This window comes from Manacus vitellinus, unplaced genomic scaffold, assembly GCF_001715985.3.
Source record: "Manacus vitellinus isolate BGI_N305 unplaced genomic scaffold, ASM171598v3 scaffold_5_pilon, whole genome shotgun sequence".
NCBI classification, from domain to species: Eukaryota; Metazoa; Chordata; class Aves; order Passeriformes; family Pipridae; genus Manacus; species Manacus vitellinus.
In genome coordinates, this window is record NW_021940682.1 from 11,091,354 (window position 1) to 11,108,710 (window position 17,357).

A 17,357-nucleotide genomic window follows, 5' to 3' on the forward strand; every position below is an offset into this window, starting at 1 on the left:
GGGTAGACATAATTAGCTTCTGATTCAGATTTGGAATCTGGTGTCAGGAAATTGCTCCCTGTAAAAAACTGTGTGTTACAGGACCATCAGTCACTAACCATTAAATGTGACAAGGAACTTGATAAACTTGGAGAGAGGAAGAGAAAAGCAAAGTAGGAGCATGAGAGGTCAGTATTTGTGGCTGGGTCTTTGCCCTGAGAACTTGCTTTGTCTCTTTGATGCCAGAAAAACTGTACAAAGTACATACAGAAGGTGCACGTAGGGCATTATCCTCTTTTGCTAAAGTCTGTGATCAAAACCCTCTTTAAAATGAGGCCTCAGTGCTTTCTTATACACCTATTGGGGTTCTGAATAAAAGTTTGACCATTAACAGACAGTTATTTTACTGGGAGGGGTGAAAAAGGTTTATCTTCACAGACCACACCACCCATATCTAAGGTTCAAGTAGAGCCTGTGGATTGCATTTGGGAAATAAAAGTTCCCTCTGGAAACCCACCAGAGAAGAAAAGATTATATCTTTCTTCCTGAAGAAAATTGTGTTCTTGTTCTTCTTTACCATTTGTTTGTTATGAGTTTTGGTGGTAGGGGCGTCAAGGTGGTCTGTGAAACCTAGCTTTGGAATCCAGATATTTGTCTGATTTGTTTGCCCTTGGAGAAATCAAAGTGCTGCAGCTTCATTGCCATGGGAACCTCTAGTTACTATATTTAATTCAGCCCAGGGTTTGCTTGTCTATTCAGTTGCTGCAATGTAGACAGGTGATAAGCAATATATTGATACTAAACTATATCGTACAAAAATGATTAGGCACAGATATTACCACAGTTTTGCAGCATCTGTGGTATTGCTCTTGTGTTCTGCCATGAGCTGCCTAGCCCTCCTGTGCCTGCCTCCAGTCTCTTCTTCCTTTCTCCTAGTGGAGGAAAGACAGCACCGCCTGAATAATCTTTCTGGTCCAGCAATCAACAAAGGTAGGGACTGCAAGCAACCTCTACTTCCTGGTGGTACTTCTTCCTCCTCTGGCAGAGCAGCCAAGCATGAAGCGCCTGTGGGCCTTGGGGGGAATGGTACTGGAGAAGGGAGCTCTGCACTCCTAGGAGTTGTGGTGTTGGGTTGGACCAGTACCTCTGCAGCTTCCACGATGGTGTGAAGACATGCAAGGACATACCATGGCTCCACAAGATCAGATTAAACTGGGAGCAGGGAGATAGAAGGTGTGCAGGCAGAGACACCCCTGTCACTTATTGTTCTTCTAAACCTTTATTAATTCCCTTAGACACTTCGTGAACCTTTTTTTTTTCCTTTTCTTTTCTTCTTTTTTTTTTCCCCTCCTTATTGGTATAATGTAAAGTTCAGATGGTATCTGTTAGATTGTTATGTCCATGGTTATGTCCTGGAGTCTGAGATGCACTCAGTTCCAGTGCTAGTAGAAGCTGTGGAAGTGTGCCTTTATTGCAGTCATGGTGGGGGGACTTCTGGAAAGGCTCATTGTAGACAGGGCTTTGCCATCATGTGGCTAACTGCAGGAAAATCTATTTTGTAGGTCTTCAATGCTTATTTGGGTTGTTGGTTTCTAATGTTTTGCTCCTCCGTAGTTTGGTTTAGTGATACTACATCGCTTTGTACTGCATTCAGAGTGAGCATAGAGCATACAAACCTTTACATTAAAATATTGGCTGAGTTTTGATCAATCAGTAAAAGATTTTAAGCTGTTTCCTTCAAATTCCAGGACCACGCATCTTAATTTAATAGTTGAGAGGACTGGGAAAAGATACTGCTTTACCAAAGGGAATATGTTTACCGTGATATTTGTTCATGGCAAGTATTTTCAAGCAAAAAGAGGTATTTTACAGAAGGAGATAGTTCTCTGTTGTCACTATCTGCTAAAATGACTCTCTTTTTCCTTTGTAGGTATTACATTGGTCGCCAGATGTTTGTGGTGGTCTCCTCACCAGACATGATCAAGCAAATCTTAGTGACAGACTTCAGTAACTTCACCAACAGAACTGTAAGTACATAAAGAAGTTGACTTTGTGGATGGAGGTGGTAGCACTGCTAATTTGAACTCAGACCAAAAGTAGCTACAAGAAAGTTGGAAACACAGAGAGGAAAATGTACAACGTGGTGTACAACAAGACCTTAAGCTGTATACACTCAATATATACATTCAGTCTAAGACTCTTGTTACCAGAACACTCTGAGGACAAAAGGGAATGTCCTTAGAAGAGATGCACTGCCCCTTTGCTGAAGCACCAGATGGGTATTGAAGAGAGAGGGTTTCAATATCCAGTTTTGCCACTGACTTCCTGTGAAATCCTGGGAAATTCACTTCCTAGCTCTTTTCCTCAGTTCTCAATCTCTAACATGGAGATGGTACTATTTGCTTTCTCCTACTCATGATCTTTTTGTGCTTTTAGACTTTATAGGGCAGGAGAAGTCTGCCTGGGACAAGGACATGCCTCTCGCAGCTATTGTATATTGCTTAGTCATACTTACCAGTCTGACAATAATAAATAGCAAAGACGGAAGTTGGACTTAGCAAGAACTTATGCTGTTGGTTACAGACTTAGATATTGAAAAGCTCTTCAAGCACTGGTTAGAACAAATAATGGGGGGTAATGGCCAGAGGGGATAGTAAAGATTTCCAGGAGTTGCTCAGCATATTATGAAGAAATACTGTCACTGTGAACGCTTGCTGCCTCAGTGCCATTCCCCTGTTTCCTTCTGACCCCCTTATATGCTCAAACCTGCTCAAATAAACTCACGTGTATTCAGGAGAGTTGTTTGTGCCCTCAGGGCAAATTTCATCTCTGATCGGCTGTGTGTCTCCTCTGCCCCTCTGATCCTCTCTGCAACTAGATAGTCTGCAGACTGCTTGTCTCCTTTGCTTGCTTCTTTTGGTACATGAGATTCTTCTTGTGGCTATGTCTATCTTATTTAATAACTACTTGTACCAGTTACCCTCCGTTCTGCCCACGAGTCACACCTGAATGTAAGAATCTATTCTTAGGCTTCTTAGGCTGAAGCTGTGTGTGACAAGGGTCTTTTCCCCATTTTCTCTATATTTAAAGAAGTTTCCCAACCCTTCCTTTCCTCCACTGCAACCAGAAGTCCTATTTCTTCCTGTCCATAACTTTCTCATGCTTTTCTCATGGATATTTGATACTAGTAGACTGTATTCACTATTCCTAGCAGTAGCTAGTAACCAAATAACATCTCCCTGAAATTGGAGAGCATTCCTTTGAGAGCAATCTCAGAGATTTGTTCTGCTTTTAAGTATAGTCAGCCTTATAATTTGAATATACCTGTGTCTGTATCGTCACCCTTCTCAGTTGGTGAAAATTTTCTTTCTTCTTCAGGCTTTTTGTGCTCAGACGTTTATCTTTCTTGAGGCTGTATGTCCATCTGTCATGGGCATTTGTGTTCCTCTCTAACATTCAGGTAGTTAGGTCATGTCACCGTAGCCAGTCTTTTTCCCTCTCTCTTTCTCTCTCCCCCCCTCCCTCCCTCTCTCTCCCCTTCCTCTTTTTGTTTTCTTCAGCAGGGATCTGTGAGGTATAGCTGTCTCCGTAGGTTCATATCTTGCCCTCATCAAGTGACAGTCCCCTGAATCATTTGTGGCTTTTCTGTACAACATCCAGCTTTATCGATGAGGGACTGAGACACAGACTGAGTGACATCCCTGCCACTAACCAGAAAGCCTATGACAGATGAGAAAATTTAACTCCTAGCCCACCCTTTAGAAAAATTAACAGTTTCTCACCTATGCAGTGTTGCTATTTCTGGCTTGCTTAACGCCCAGGAGTCTAATTCAAATGAACTTGCTTCATCTTATATGCTTCTATGTGCTTGTTCTATGGTCGTCTCACATACAGTCTTTGCTCATTGTTGTTTCTCCCTTTCCACTTTGTTCCCCCCTTCTTCTAGCCATTGCTTTTCACTTACTGAGGATAAGCAGCCCTCCGTTTCTGAGTCCTTCCACGTTTAACTTGTGGATCTTTTTCCCCTCTGGAGTTTTCACAGTGGAAGCTGTGTCTCCTCTTTAATTTGCAATCAGCTGTCTCTGTGAAGTGTTAGGCTATCCTAATAGTTAGTACACTAACTATTCCACGTGAAAATAGATAATGATGGTATGTAAGGAAGGCCAGTGGAATTTATTCAGAGGTGATTTGGGTTGTATGCAAATAATGGTTGAAAGGTGAGGTGAGAAAAGTGCTTTCCAAGTAATAGAATTCTTTCTTCTCACATTGTCTGAATAAATGTAGTTTTAAGACTTTTAATAGGGTTGCTTCTGTTTGTATATTTTAAAATTAGTCAAAGCAAGCTCCTCTACTTTAAGGGAGGGTTTCTATTTGCTAGTGGAGAATTTGAAACACAAAATAGATCCCACTACATTATTTTATCAGTTCCTTTCCCAATTTTTTACTGATAAGTGGTTATAGAATTTACTTTGGAGTCAGTGCTATTCACAAACCTAGACTAATATATTTCAGTCCAGACATGGCACGTGCTTATTATTTCAACCCAAAGCCTTTTTTTAGCTTAAGAGCGTCAGTCTCTTAGGGTGAGAAGGATGGGAAAGCGGGTGAGACTGTGGTGTTTGAACAGGCCTTAGGAAAACACACATGCATTTTACTTCCCCACCTCTCCATATGCATTTCCAAAATCAAGATGTGTACTTCATCCACCAGAGGTGAGAGTTATCTAACCCAGAATGCTGCAAAGGAGATTACTCACCATATCCTGTAGCAGTTGTAGCAATTGTATGTTAACAAGTGTCACTGAGTTTCAGGATGTGCTCCTAATTCTAGAAACTAAGTGTAGAAAAAGTTTATATTTCATGTTTATTTTCTTGCTTTTTCAATTAATTGTAAAATATGTATGTATTCAATTTAGAGATGATTATTGTGAAGGGTTGCAAACAGTGGATGTACTTGATAGACAGAAGCCAGTAAGATGATGATTCAGTGAACTCTAACAGCTTTTATTAAAGCTGTCTGTAATGTGATGTCATGCCTTTGAGTGCTTGTAAGAAGGATGACCTTAATCTGGGATTGTGCATTTATGGACTACTTGCTGGGAAGTCATCAGAAGGCCTTTATGGAATCAGAGTGGTTTTAATCTGCTGAGAGGATTCTTTTGGATGCATCTCTTGTCCTGTCTTCACATCCAGAGATCTGGACCATTCGTGCACTTCTCTCACATTGAATCTGTCTGCTCACTGATTATATAGACAAAGTAGATCTTGCATGTGAACGCAAGCCAAACTACTCTTCATTTTATTTAATTATGTTTCTCTTTGATATTATACATTTCACGTCTTTACTATTAATATCTTTCAAATGTTGCTGTAAAAAGTCTTCTACCTTCCCTTGCTATCTTCTCTTGTTTCTGAATTGCTGATTAATAATTCTTCCAACAGAAATGCATGGTGACTGCAGATCAAATCTTTATTAAGGTTCACATCCTTTTAGAACATGCAGCCAAATCTAGCATGCAAGTTGTTATTGCCCTGTAGGCATGGGGTATATGTATTAACTATATAATCACAGAAGGCAGTCATGACATTCTACTTTCCCACTTAATTTTGCCTCAATTAAAGTAAGCATTGTAGCAATTTAAAACCAAAAACGTCTACTGTAATATACCTTCATACTTGAGACATATGAAGCCTTTTCCCTACATTTTTAATTATAATTGAAGAAGAAAATATGAAAATTAGTTTATAGACATTCTGCCAAAAAATATGGAATTAATTTTAATTTAGGTTAACCATGGAAACCTCAGCCAGTGTTTTAGGAGGGCTCTGCTGCAGTACATGATACCTTTTTCTCGCAACTGTGTTGTCTCGTGAATGGAAGTTTCCTTTTAAGAGCACTAGAACCATTTTTAACTGCATTACTGTGTTGCAAGTGAGATAGGATTATGATGTTTGTTGCATTCTGCCAGGTGGGATAACAATACATAATCTGTTTTCAGATTGTTCTTAGTTTCTGCATTGTAAATTTGGTTTTCAATAAGTACTTGAGAATCATGTAAATGCACTTTTAAAAATGTAGGAGCAGAATGTTAAGGTGGAACAACGTGAAGAGAAACATTACCTGATACATAATTCAAGTAATTCAGAAGTTGTATGTCAAAATATTTGCTAAAAATGTGGATCAGTGAGCCCTAAGGCAAAGGTAAGTACTGCCTAGTCAAGATTTGCCAGGCTGCTGGAGTCAGTGTTCTGTCAGGATTCATGTGGCTATCACAAGTGGAAACTAGTAGTTGATTCAGACCAAATCCTTAAATCTATATGCATACCAGTTGGAGGAGGATGACATTTTTAAATTCAAAAATCTACACCCATTACAATAGCTGTGAGAAAACATCACTGTTTTCTCATCAGGAGCTTTGTTGCTACAGTGGAAAAAGTAATAATGGATTAACAGCAAACAATAATGAAGTGGTAAAAGAACAAAAAAGTAGCATGAATGTTGATAAAACACAGCAGTTCAAATTCCTTGTATCCCTCTTGAAGGAAAAGCAAGTTGCTCGAGCTTCTTTTCTTTTTGCTTGTCTATCCTTTTCTTCTAGTTCATCCACATGAGATCTGATTACTTTTTTCACATGTAGAATTTGTCTGTTACACTAAGCTGTTGGCTTCATCTTTATTTTGGTAGATCTGTAAAGCCTCAGGCTTACCTATGCTATTAAACAAATAAAATGCAACCACAAAGTAAGAAGGATCCTGTTTTTTGCATCCTGTTCAGTTGTGGTCCATGATGGCCATCATATCCCTGAATTAGCTATTCTTTCTGGTCTTGTGCTAGGGGGGAAGAAAAAGTGTCTTCATATTACTGTATCAAAAGATCTATCCAAATTTGATACAAGAGGCCCTCCAGAGGTCCCTTTCAAACTCAGCCAACCCATAATTCGGTGGATTTCGGGTCAGGTCCTCAGTCAGCATAAATCAACGTACTTCTATTAGCTTTAGATGACTCTACACTGGCTGACAGTGATTATGTGTCTCCGGAGCAGGACTGGGATGCACAAGTGGCTTCAAACAACTCTGTGTGGTACCTCAGGAACTGACTTGTGTGTGTCTGTGCTCTTGGCCTTCTGCAAGTGAAAGGTCACTTGCGTGTCTTGTGCAAGATCTTACTTGATTTTTAAAGAACAGGCATCTGTCCCACTGTGCTGTCTTTCAGTAAACAGTGATAATGCAGTTATGTATCCAAACCCAGAGTCTGATACAGTTTATGGGCTGGGGAGTTTCTTCAGTATCTCTCTCACAAATACAGTTTTTGTTTTGAAAAATGAACCCACTAACATACTCATTTGGAGACATGTAATGTAAAAATAGTTAAGGAATGAAAAGTTGTGTACTCTTCCCAAAAGACACATATACATGCTGACTTGACCCAGTACCCTTGGTTGTTTGGTTTAGAAATGTTTCTTTTCTTCAAATCAAACTTCCTAGCATTATTTCCGGCTATGTCAATGTCGTCATCCTTTCATGTGAATTTCTTAGTTTATTTAGAAATTGTTGCTGTAGAGTCCGATGAACTCACTTTGTAAACAGATGATGCATGAGCTTTGCTGTAAGCTTACCTTCGTGTGGTGGTTTGGAGCACCAGTGACACGCAGTATGACAGTGGGTAAGCCAATACTTGGAAAATGATTCAAACAAATGGGAAAAAAATGGTAAATATATATAAGAAGGTCTTCATTTTCCCACCCTTTAAAATGACTGTTCAGTGGGGTAGTTTGGTAGACAAGTGATGTTCCGGTGCATGCAAATAGTTTGATTGTGATACTTAGTTTTGAAAAGTTGCTGGGTTTTGTGGCTGCTAAGAGAAGGAATGAGGAATGTGCTTTAAATTTGTTTGCTGCCTCAGTCTGTTTAGATATGTTTTTTCATTTTTCCATTTCTTCATTTTGTTTCATCTTAGTTTTTGTTTGGTTCACACAGGACATGAAAGATGGCCAGCATAACACCTCTGGAGCCACCGTGTCCCAATATTAGTTGCCCACACCTGCACGTGGGCATGTGTACATACCTGTATATATTTATGGATGCATACAGATGAACACATGCTGATTTGGGGTCTCTGTGATTTGAGGAGAGGCTGAATCTCTAATCCTCACTAAAGTGTTGTAGACATCAGCTGTACCATATCTTATTATGGAAACTTCACAAAATGTGCCTCTTTGTACATGCCATGGTGACATTTCGGTTCCTGATGCAGTAAAGCTGTCACGCCTGATGGCAGGCCATACCTTGAACATCTGGTTGTTTGTGATACAGAGCTGTGATGTTCTTCCCTCCCTCTCTGACTTTTAGGACAAACCCAAACATCAGTCCTACCACATGTACAACAAGCCTTGGTCTCATTACCTAAGAATATTTGGCGCTTCCAAAAATCATTCTGTGCCTTACGAGGATAAGTGAAAAGGTGTCCAAGCAGAGAATTTTTTGCCTAGCAGTTTTCTACAGCTTCTAGATCATAGCTGGTTTGAAATCTTGGCTGGTACAGCATCATTACAGAAAAGGAATTATGTTAGCAGGAAATGCATTTGACTGTATAGCACTTATCTGTTTAATATTAATTTGTTTGACTGTGTATTTGTGGGTGCTGTTGTACAGCCATGTAAGCCCAGATGCCTGAGTGATTTTCCAGTGCCAGTTCCTGCCAGGAAGCTGAGAAAGGGCTCTTATCCTTGTTTTGACCTGATGGTTCAGGAGCACTGAGGCTCAACCACCATAATGATGTATCTGCTTGCTTTCCCATATGTGTTTCCATGGCTGTCTTCTAGACATACTAGAATACTTTTCTATCCGTGTCAATATATATGTAACTATTTTGCTGCCTTCTATACCTGGTAAAATAGCTTTTAGTTCTGGATTTCTTTTTTCTTTCCTCTTTTTGCTTTCAGAGCTTGCGCGTTAATTTTTCTGAGCAATTAAATTCAGTTTGGTTTAAATGTTTTAAAGTAGCAGTGCATATGCTTGCAATAGAAACTTGAAAATTAAAATAATAAATTTTGAGGGGGTCATTTCTTTCACACTATGTAAGTCTTTTTATGCATGCACAACAAATCGCCCCTTATTCCCCATATGCTGAAGCTAATAGCAGAAAACTAATGTTCTCAAATGATCACTGCTATTGACTGTAAAATTAATCAGACTTTGGCTTCAGTTACCCTTAAAGAAAGAACTGATGTATTAGTAGACTGTATTCTGTGAACCACCTGATCCTCTGAATCCCGGTGAGATGAAGTCTGGTTTTGCGATTAGGGCTCTAGGTCGGGATTTAGGAGCTCTGAGCTCAGTTTTTGGCTTTGCTACAGAATTCCTGTGTTCACAAGGGCAAAGCATTTAGGAAGTGCTTTGTCACCTTAATAAATGTAAAAGGCTATATTGGGAATTTCTAGCCGAACAGTATCATTAGCGAATGTTAGTGCTTTAGGACTGATGGCAATGGATTGGGATTTGGTTTATCTGTTAATTCAAGTAGTTGTGGTGGGAGGCTTTTTTTGTTTGTTCTTAAAAGAAGCTTCAGAAATGTAGATTAAAAAGTTTTAATGAAAAGCTCCTTTTTTTCTTTTTAAGTAAGTTTCTATTTTGAAGTATTTTAAAAAAACGCTAAAGTAGAAAAGCTAAAATTGTATTGTAAAAATACAATTGATTGTATTTGAGGATTATCATCTCTCAAGCTTGTAATTTTTATTTGTGATTCTAATTAAGAATAGGAAACCAAGTGAAATCTCTGTCCTGCAAAATGGGAAAGCTCACCTGTGCTTACCTTGGAACACCTGGCATTTGCTTCTGCTGACCACTTGTCCTGATCCCAGCCAGGACAGGCTGAATTTTTTGTGATAGCCAGGAAGGGGCATTGCCAGGACCCAGAGGTTATTCTGTACCATCCCATGGCATTACTGGGGACAGGGGAAAGGGATGCTTTTCTGGGGAGCCATACAGTATTGTCTATTGTCAGGGGGTTTCCATGTGAATCATTTCTTTTCTTGTTCCCTCTGTCAGCAGTGTTGTTGTTATTGTTCATTTTCTCATCTCATTGCTGTTTCCAGTAAATTGCTCTTATTTTAACCCATGATCTTTGCTTTTTTTGCCTCCAGTTCTTGTCATCCTGCTGCAGGGAGGAGGGGAGGGAAAGTGGCAAAACGAGAGAGTGGCAGTGTGGTTTGCAGAGTCTCGGTGGGGGCACTGGGTTGGGGAGTACCATTCCTAAACCATGACACCACTATACATAATAATACGGTAGCATTTACTTACTTCTGTTCACATTCTTACTTCTCATTTAATTCTGGGGGCCATGACTGTGTATATACATGTTTATTCATAGGCTGTCCAGAATTAGGCTATTCCCTTAAATAGGAGACTGTTTTTCACTGTGCCTCTCATGGAAAAGATGGTGAAACCTCATTGCAGTCTACAATTTCCTCAGGAGGGGAAGAGGAGGGGCAGGCACTGATCTCTTCTCTGTGGTGACCAGTGACAGGACCCGAGGGAATGGCCTGAAGTTGTGTCAGAGGAGGCTTAGTTGGATATTAGAAAAAGGTTCTTCCCCAGAAGGTGGTTGGGCACAGGAACAGGCTCCCCAGGGCAGTGGTCACAGCACCAAGCCTGACAGAATTCAAGAAGCATTTATTTGGACAATGCTCTCAGGCACATGGTGTAACTCTTGGGGATGGTTCTGTGCAAGGCTGAGGGTTGGAATCAATGATCCTTGTGGGTCCCTCCTAACTCACTGTGATTCTTTGATTCTCACTCATTTAAGTATTTGATAAAGACTTCTAAAAATTTAGGAAGATATAAATAAAAATAGGTTGGAATGCCACAGAACAACTTACAAGCAATCAGTCTTTACTACTGACTCTAGTAAAGTCCAATTAGCTTGAGGATGGTCCTGTTGACTGACTTGGAGAGACCCTCTAGCTGACAATGCATTTCCTCTGAGCAACAACTTAGGTAGTTTGCAATTTGAGGAAGGTTTCCTGGAAGGTTTCCTTTGTTGTTGTGATGGGAGGAAGCTCTCAGCATATCCCCAGCAGTGGTGGCAAGGCTATCGCTGGGTTTTTGAGAAAGCTGCACTTCTATTGAGGCTGCTATTTTAACTGGCTACTATATTGTTGTCCAGGTAGGTCATGTGAATTTGTTTGCTTGAGATTTATGGATCTCTAATTGAGTAAGTAAACACTAATATTTGTCACACTTCCTGGTAAAATTGCAAATAAAACTGGCTGCTACCTTCTGTATGAAGGGTTAGCAGTAGTGGTGGAAACAGATGGGTTACACACAGATGGAATACAAAATAAAAACCTTCCACTTTTTCTCTTTCCTAGACATGGGTTGTCTGTTTTCAGAGGCTATGGGCCATAAACCTTGGCAATATAAAAGCAATGCAATTGACTGTAAGGAGACTAGAAGACTTGAAAACAAGTTTCCTCTTTCCTTGTCCCCCATCAAGAAATGATGAATCAGCAGGTTGAGACCACAGCTGATGCTGAGATATACAGTCCTCTTATTTTTTCTAGGAGTTATTATAAAATGAGTTATTTTTCAGCATGGGTCTAAGTATTTGAATCTATCCCTGAGTCTTTCTCTGGTTTATTAATGGACTGCAGTGCTGCCATCACCATGGTATCCTGCTACCTCTTCCCCTGTGAAGACTGAAAAACTGCATGTTGAGGAAATTTACATTTTCAATTCTCCACTCTCCATGCCTGTACATATAAAGATGGTTTGTGGAACCATGGGAGAACACAAACACAAGGACAGTCTTGTATCGAGAAATGGGTTGCTGTGTTGTTTTGTTCATTTTTAGCACTCTTTCTCTGTGCTATTATACTGCAGTCATCATTGGTTCAATACCTGCTCCTAGGTAGACACCAGAACACCAGATGGATTACGTACTTACAGCACTAATGATAGTGGCTGATAATGTGTGCAAATCTCCCTTTCACTGCTTGTTCAAGGCAGTTAAGAAATACTGAATACAGCTGTACATAATTACGCTTCTTTTGAAACTAAATCAGCCTGTGAAATTTCTGTTCCTGGAAAATGGTCAAAATTAGTCAATAAGAAACCAACAAAACAAACAAACAACAAAACCCCAAACCCCTTTGCATGTACTTAGTTAGTGGTATATTGTGACATTCTGTTTCTTAAATGCGAGGCTTCCCTGCCAACTCTATTGAGACTTAAAGTGTGGGGGGGTGAATACTGCATAATGAAACTACAAATAGGTGGTTTTGCTGCAGGTGTAGGAAGATGCTGATTTGACAATATGCTGTGCATATGCACTTGTTTATGTCATCAGAATTTTGTGTAAGACTAAGTATGTATGTGTCTTAATGTGTTCCAGGTATGTGAAGGGTCACTCACTCTTTCTACCCACTCTCTGTTTCTTTCACGTTTCTTTAAAGTACTATAAGATCAACTTTTGAAATTATCTATTTTGATATGTTTATCCTCACCTCTTTTTTCTTCATTCTATCATTTGCAAAATTTCCTTTTCTAAACAACTGAAGAAAACAAGATCAGAGTTTTATTGGGTTTTGCCTTCCCTTCCCCCAGTTTTTCTCTCGTTGAAACTTGCCAATCATTTTTAAAGCCTACATTGGGCTTTTCTGCAGCACAGGAGATATCATTAAGGCTTTAAACCCACTAATGAGGGAAATGTGCGCTGCTTGAAGGCTCCTGCAATATTAACTACATCCAATTATGTTAGGTAAACGTATGAGTATAGTCAAAACAGGATGAAAGCATATCTTTCTATTCAGGCCAAAAGCAGTCTTCTGAGCCAATCTTTCATCAAACTTACATTGGCTATTTATTTACTGGGTTTGCAGCACTTTTTTTTTTTAATACTGAATAATAATGCTGAAGACAAACAACACTTACAGGCAGGAAAGGACTATCTATTTCTAGAGCTCTGTTCCTTATTTAAAGAACATGTTTTACTGCTAGATAAAATATGTGAAATCTTAAGTCTGATGAATATTTCTTCCTGTTTAAATACAGTATTGCTTCCTTATCTAATCCTGTCCTTAGTTGACTGTGTTGTGAGTAGGTGGAGTAGAGATGCAGTTTGTGCTGGCCTTTGCTGGTCCTGACCTTTGATTTCTGTTGATTTGGGGTTTTTTTAGAGGGAGATTCAACTTATCCTACTTCTTTCGATGTATGCTGTGAGAATATTAGAAAAAATAGAAGCTTATTCAGTCTAATAGCCCAGGTTTTTAACAGTCCCTCATTTCTGACTTCTGAAACTGTTATTTGACAGTAGCAGATTGGTTGTTTTGTTTACAATTTTCTCACTTTTCTCTATTCTTGACATACAGTAGAGTGTCATGTCCTTTGATTCCTGCCTCTCCCAGTCTGCTTTTGTTTAGAAGAGTAATTAGTTTGTCACTTGTTCCAGAATTGACATAGGCTCAGATCACAACATTCAAGTTGGCCTTTTTTACATGCTTGAGCAATCAGAGTTCAGACCCAGCACTTCGCTTTGCTTCCATGTCTTTAACCACATTTGGAGGTAACTCAACTTCTCCTGTACAAAAAATCCTTTTGAAGCATCTGATGATAGACAAACCGTCTCAGGTCTATGCAAGTGATGTTTTACAGCACAGAGAAGTGATTTATGTGTATCTACCTAAAAGCCGGGAAGTTCAGCACTGGAGTGGATGTGACATGGCAATATATGATATTTGAATGGTTGTCATGTATCATTGTGAAGATCTGTGTAGCCTGGTTGAGTGTCTTCTTCCAGAAGTGGCCAGCAGTAGAGTTCAAAAGACTATCATAACAGCAGGACAGACAGTGACAGTAATCTTCCTTCTGGTTTATCTGCCCAGCCTCCAGCAACCAGTGCTGTGGTGAATTCCAGTGCCGGAGATTGCATCTGGGCATCATTTCTCCCATTGGTTCCATTGGCTCCAAATCTATTCCTACTCCACCCCGTTTTGAATTCTTTCTATTAACTGTTGTGCCAGCAGGTGATTTTTTTTTTTCCATGGATAAGCTTTTTGTTTTGAATGTGATAGGAGTTCTATTTGGAGACCTGTCTGTGTGCAAGTGAAGTTCATTCCTCTTCAGTGAGAGTTAATGTGATACACGTGGGCATTATTATAATAATCCTTGCAAGCCTCTGCTCTTCATTTTAAGTCTTTTAAAGGTAGTATTGTCATCTTCAAAATAGTGGAAATAATTTTCTTTTTAGACATTCATCTAGATAGCTTAATCCATTTACCTGCCTTTATGTTTATATTTGAACTTAAAAGTATGAAAGGTTTCTTCCTTTCCTTTTTTTTTTTATGATATAATGATAATATTCTTATCTAGCACAATGCTAACAGCCTTTTGTTAAGATGTCTTAGCTGAACTTACCATTCCCACAGCAAGACCTACAAAAGGGATCATGTGAGCATTCCTCATCTGGTTCAGCTCAGAAGAAAATTCATCTTAGTTTATGTGTCAGTGTGGACTTTTTCAAAATTATGCAGGCTGACTTGGCACTGAAGCAGATGATGAGTGCTCACAAGGGTGCTCCACCAGCCCCATTTCAATGGTGGTTATCTCCAATAGATGGAGGGCGGTGAACAGCTGGTGGGGTCGTAGCATCTTAAATTGATGCAGCTGGTTTGTAGTGGTTCTCTGACCAAAGCATGGAAAGTTCTCTTCTACCCAGTGATTAACTCCAGTAAATCTGTTCTAAGCAAAAAATTGTTGCCATCCTGGTTTTTTTTGCTTGTGACCTACACTGTATAACATTTGTTCTGTGAGAATGAAACCTCCATGGGAGAAGACGTTTAGAGACCGTGTGCTCCTTACCACTGACTACGTGTTACAGCCATAAATCTTGTGGATCGTAAGTGAAGAATGAGTCTGCAGGTATTATTTTAGTCTCTGGTGAGAATTCTTTGTTTATATAGCAACCACATATCTTGGCACCATTTGTTGTAAATAATTGATAGCAAATAGTTGGCTCAACTGAGCCTAGGGAAGGGAAGATGCTGCTGTGTGTTTTGCAGGTGCTGTGGAAGTGCTACTCTGTACATGCAGAGCTACTGACCATGACCAAGGAAAGTTGCAGGACACTTGCCAGCCCTGCTGATGTATTTTCAGTGTTACATTCACCAAATTAAAAGGGAAAGCGAAGAGGATGAGGGGTGTAAAATTCAAGTTTTTACACTGCATGGCTCACTCGCAGCTCTCCAGTATAATGAGTGCTCCCTGCTTTGAGCACACCTGGCCACTGCTCATTTTCATGTTGATTCTTCTGTTTCTGAAGGCTTGGGGATGGCTCGAGAAGGCTCCGTTTGGCCCAACAGACACATACACAGCAGCTTATATACTGGGATCAGGCAACAGCTATTCTGCAGCAAAAGTAAAGGATTGTTGATTCTTGTTAATTATTTACTCCTACCAGCCTCCTCTCACTGGTACTAAGCAATAGAAACAAAAATAACTACATTCTTTACTGAAATAATATTCCATTTCTCTTCTTTTCCTTTCATGCTTGCTCTTGCAGAAAAGAGTTTGGGGAAATAAGTAGTAAAAACAAGAACTATCTCACACTCTTGTCTTTTGCTGGATAAATTCTAAGTTGAAGGTACACAAGATATTATTTTTTCTCTTTTTGAGGCAATTGCAAAGGACAATTTCCCAATTTCCTTTTCCATTCTCAGTATGTGCATTCAGATGAAGCTAAAACTGCACTCTTGCACTTTTTATACAGCTTTCCTAAAATAATTCTGAATAACTTAACAATGGCTCAGAAACATTCCAGTTTAACCAGTCATTGACCTTCAGTCATATTTTAATGTCATCAGGACTATATTGGTATTTCATCAGTTCCAAAGAAGCTGTATTGTTACAGAGGCAATGGTGAGATCTATAATTAAAGTTGCTCATGTCTTCCATTACAATGTTTTCCTTTCAGCAGATTATCATAGTTTAACTGCTTCAATTAATATTTTCCATTTTCAGTCAAAAAGGTCTTGCTATTTTGGAGACTATGCCTAGGGAAAAGTTAGGGTTATTTATCGATTGTGAGGAAAATAAACTCAGTCTATTTCTTTGGTTTTGGCTTTGTTCCCTCTAGTGTTAAGGGCTGGATATAAAAACCACTTTGAAAATCTGACCAAGCTGCTTAAGTTTATAAGCCCCTGAAGAATCTCAGTAAACACAGACTCAACAAAAAATTATTAAAGAGGACTGACTTACTACTATCTGTCCCTGCTGACAGGACTCTACAGATGACTAAGAACTTCTACAAGTCTTCATGTGAGCTTTACATCTCAAGGATGAGAATCCTGAGTTTGTGACTGATTCATTTCACATGAAAGGGGTTTTTTATGTGTAATATTAAAACCTCTCAGATTATAAGATTTCTCTAGAAATCTTATATTTGAAAAATCAAATGGAGATCCTGTGGCAAAAAAAGTAGTATAGAATAACATAACTAAAGAATTGGACCCATTTGGGCCCACTTTTCCATATGCTTTAGGATACAAAAACTGCAATAAGCCTAAGATTTTCAAACCTCTTAGTGCTTTATTTTGCTGTCTTAGTATCCTCCTAATATAACTGTGATTGATTTCAGTAGGAATAGATGGCATACTAGATCATCAGCAGCAAGAATTAAAAAAAAAATCACCGTAGTGATTTCTGAGATTCGATTAAGAGATGTGGGGAAGACAGATGTTTCATGTTGTGGCTGATTTTGAAGAGTCAGAAGAAAAAAAAAGTTGATTAAAATAATATGTTTCAGTTACAGCTTTTAATGTAAAAAGTAGTTTCAATTTATAAGGTAAAGTTATTTTGTTCCAGAAACATATATAACCAGATATTTTGTTGGAACTTTTCTCCTTTTTTTCTTTCAGAAAGCCCAGAGAAAGAAATTGATTTTGCACTTTTTCTAGTCTCTTGCAACCACACGGCTTTGTTTAAGTTGCTGTAACTCTGGTTTTGTTTTGTTTAATATTTGATTTGAGTTTTTAAAAGGAATATTGCCTCTTTAGTTGGTGTTTCACTGTGTTAGATTAGATGTTCTTTAAATGCTCTCGCTGCTGGATGGCACAGCCTTGGTTTTACCTTCCTCAGCTGCCTCTACTGGGGCAGCTCCCATGTCCTCACTTTTTTTCAGCAGTTTTCTTGGTGCTTGTGGTAGTATTTTGGCAGTGACAGTAATTTCTGACTGTAAGAACTTAGGTTTGTCCTAGGGTCAAGATTTATTCTAAATGAAAAATCAGTAGGGTTTTAGACATGTCACAAAGGGTTACTTTTTCAGTTTCAAGATCAGTTTTATTTTTCAGGCTGTTGGATCCTGGGAGGATTCAGCATGAACCTCAG

At 39.1% G+C, this 17,357-nt stretch overlaps 1 protein-coding gene across 3 annotated transcripts in view; it reads left to right on the plus strand.

Moving 5' to 3' along the window:
* Positions 1-17,357, plus strand: part of TBXAS1 (thromboxane A synthase 1) — a 252,202-nt gene that overhangs the window by 122,308 nt on the left and 112,537 nt on the right. For all 3 annotated transcript variants that reach the window (XM_018080889.2, XM_008927978.3, XM_018080888.2), the window contains one exon: positions 1,910-2,006. In XM_018080889.2, coding sequence (XP_017936378.2) covers positions 1,910-2,006 — 97 coding nt within the window. The remainder of the gene's footprint in view (positions 1-1,909; positions 2,007-17,357) is intronic.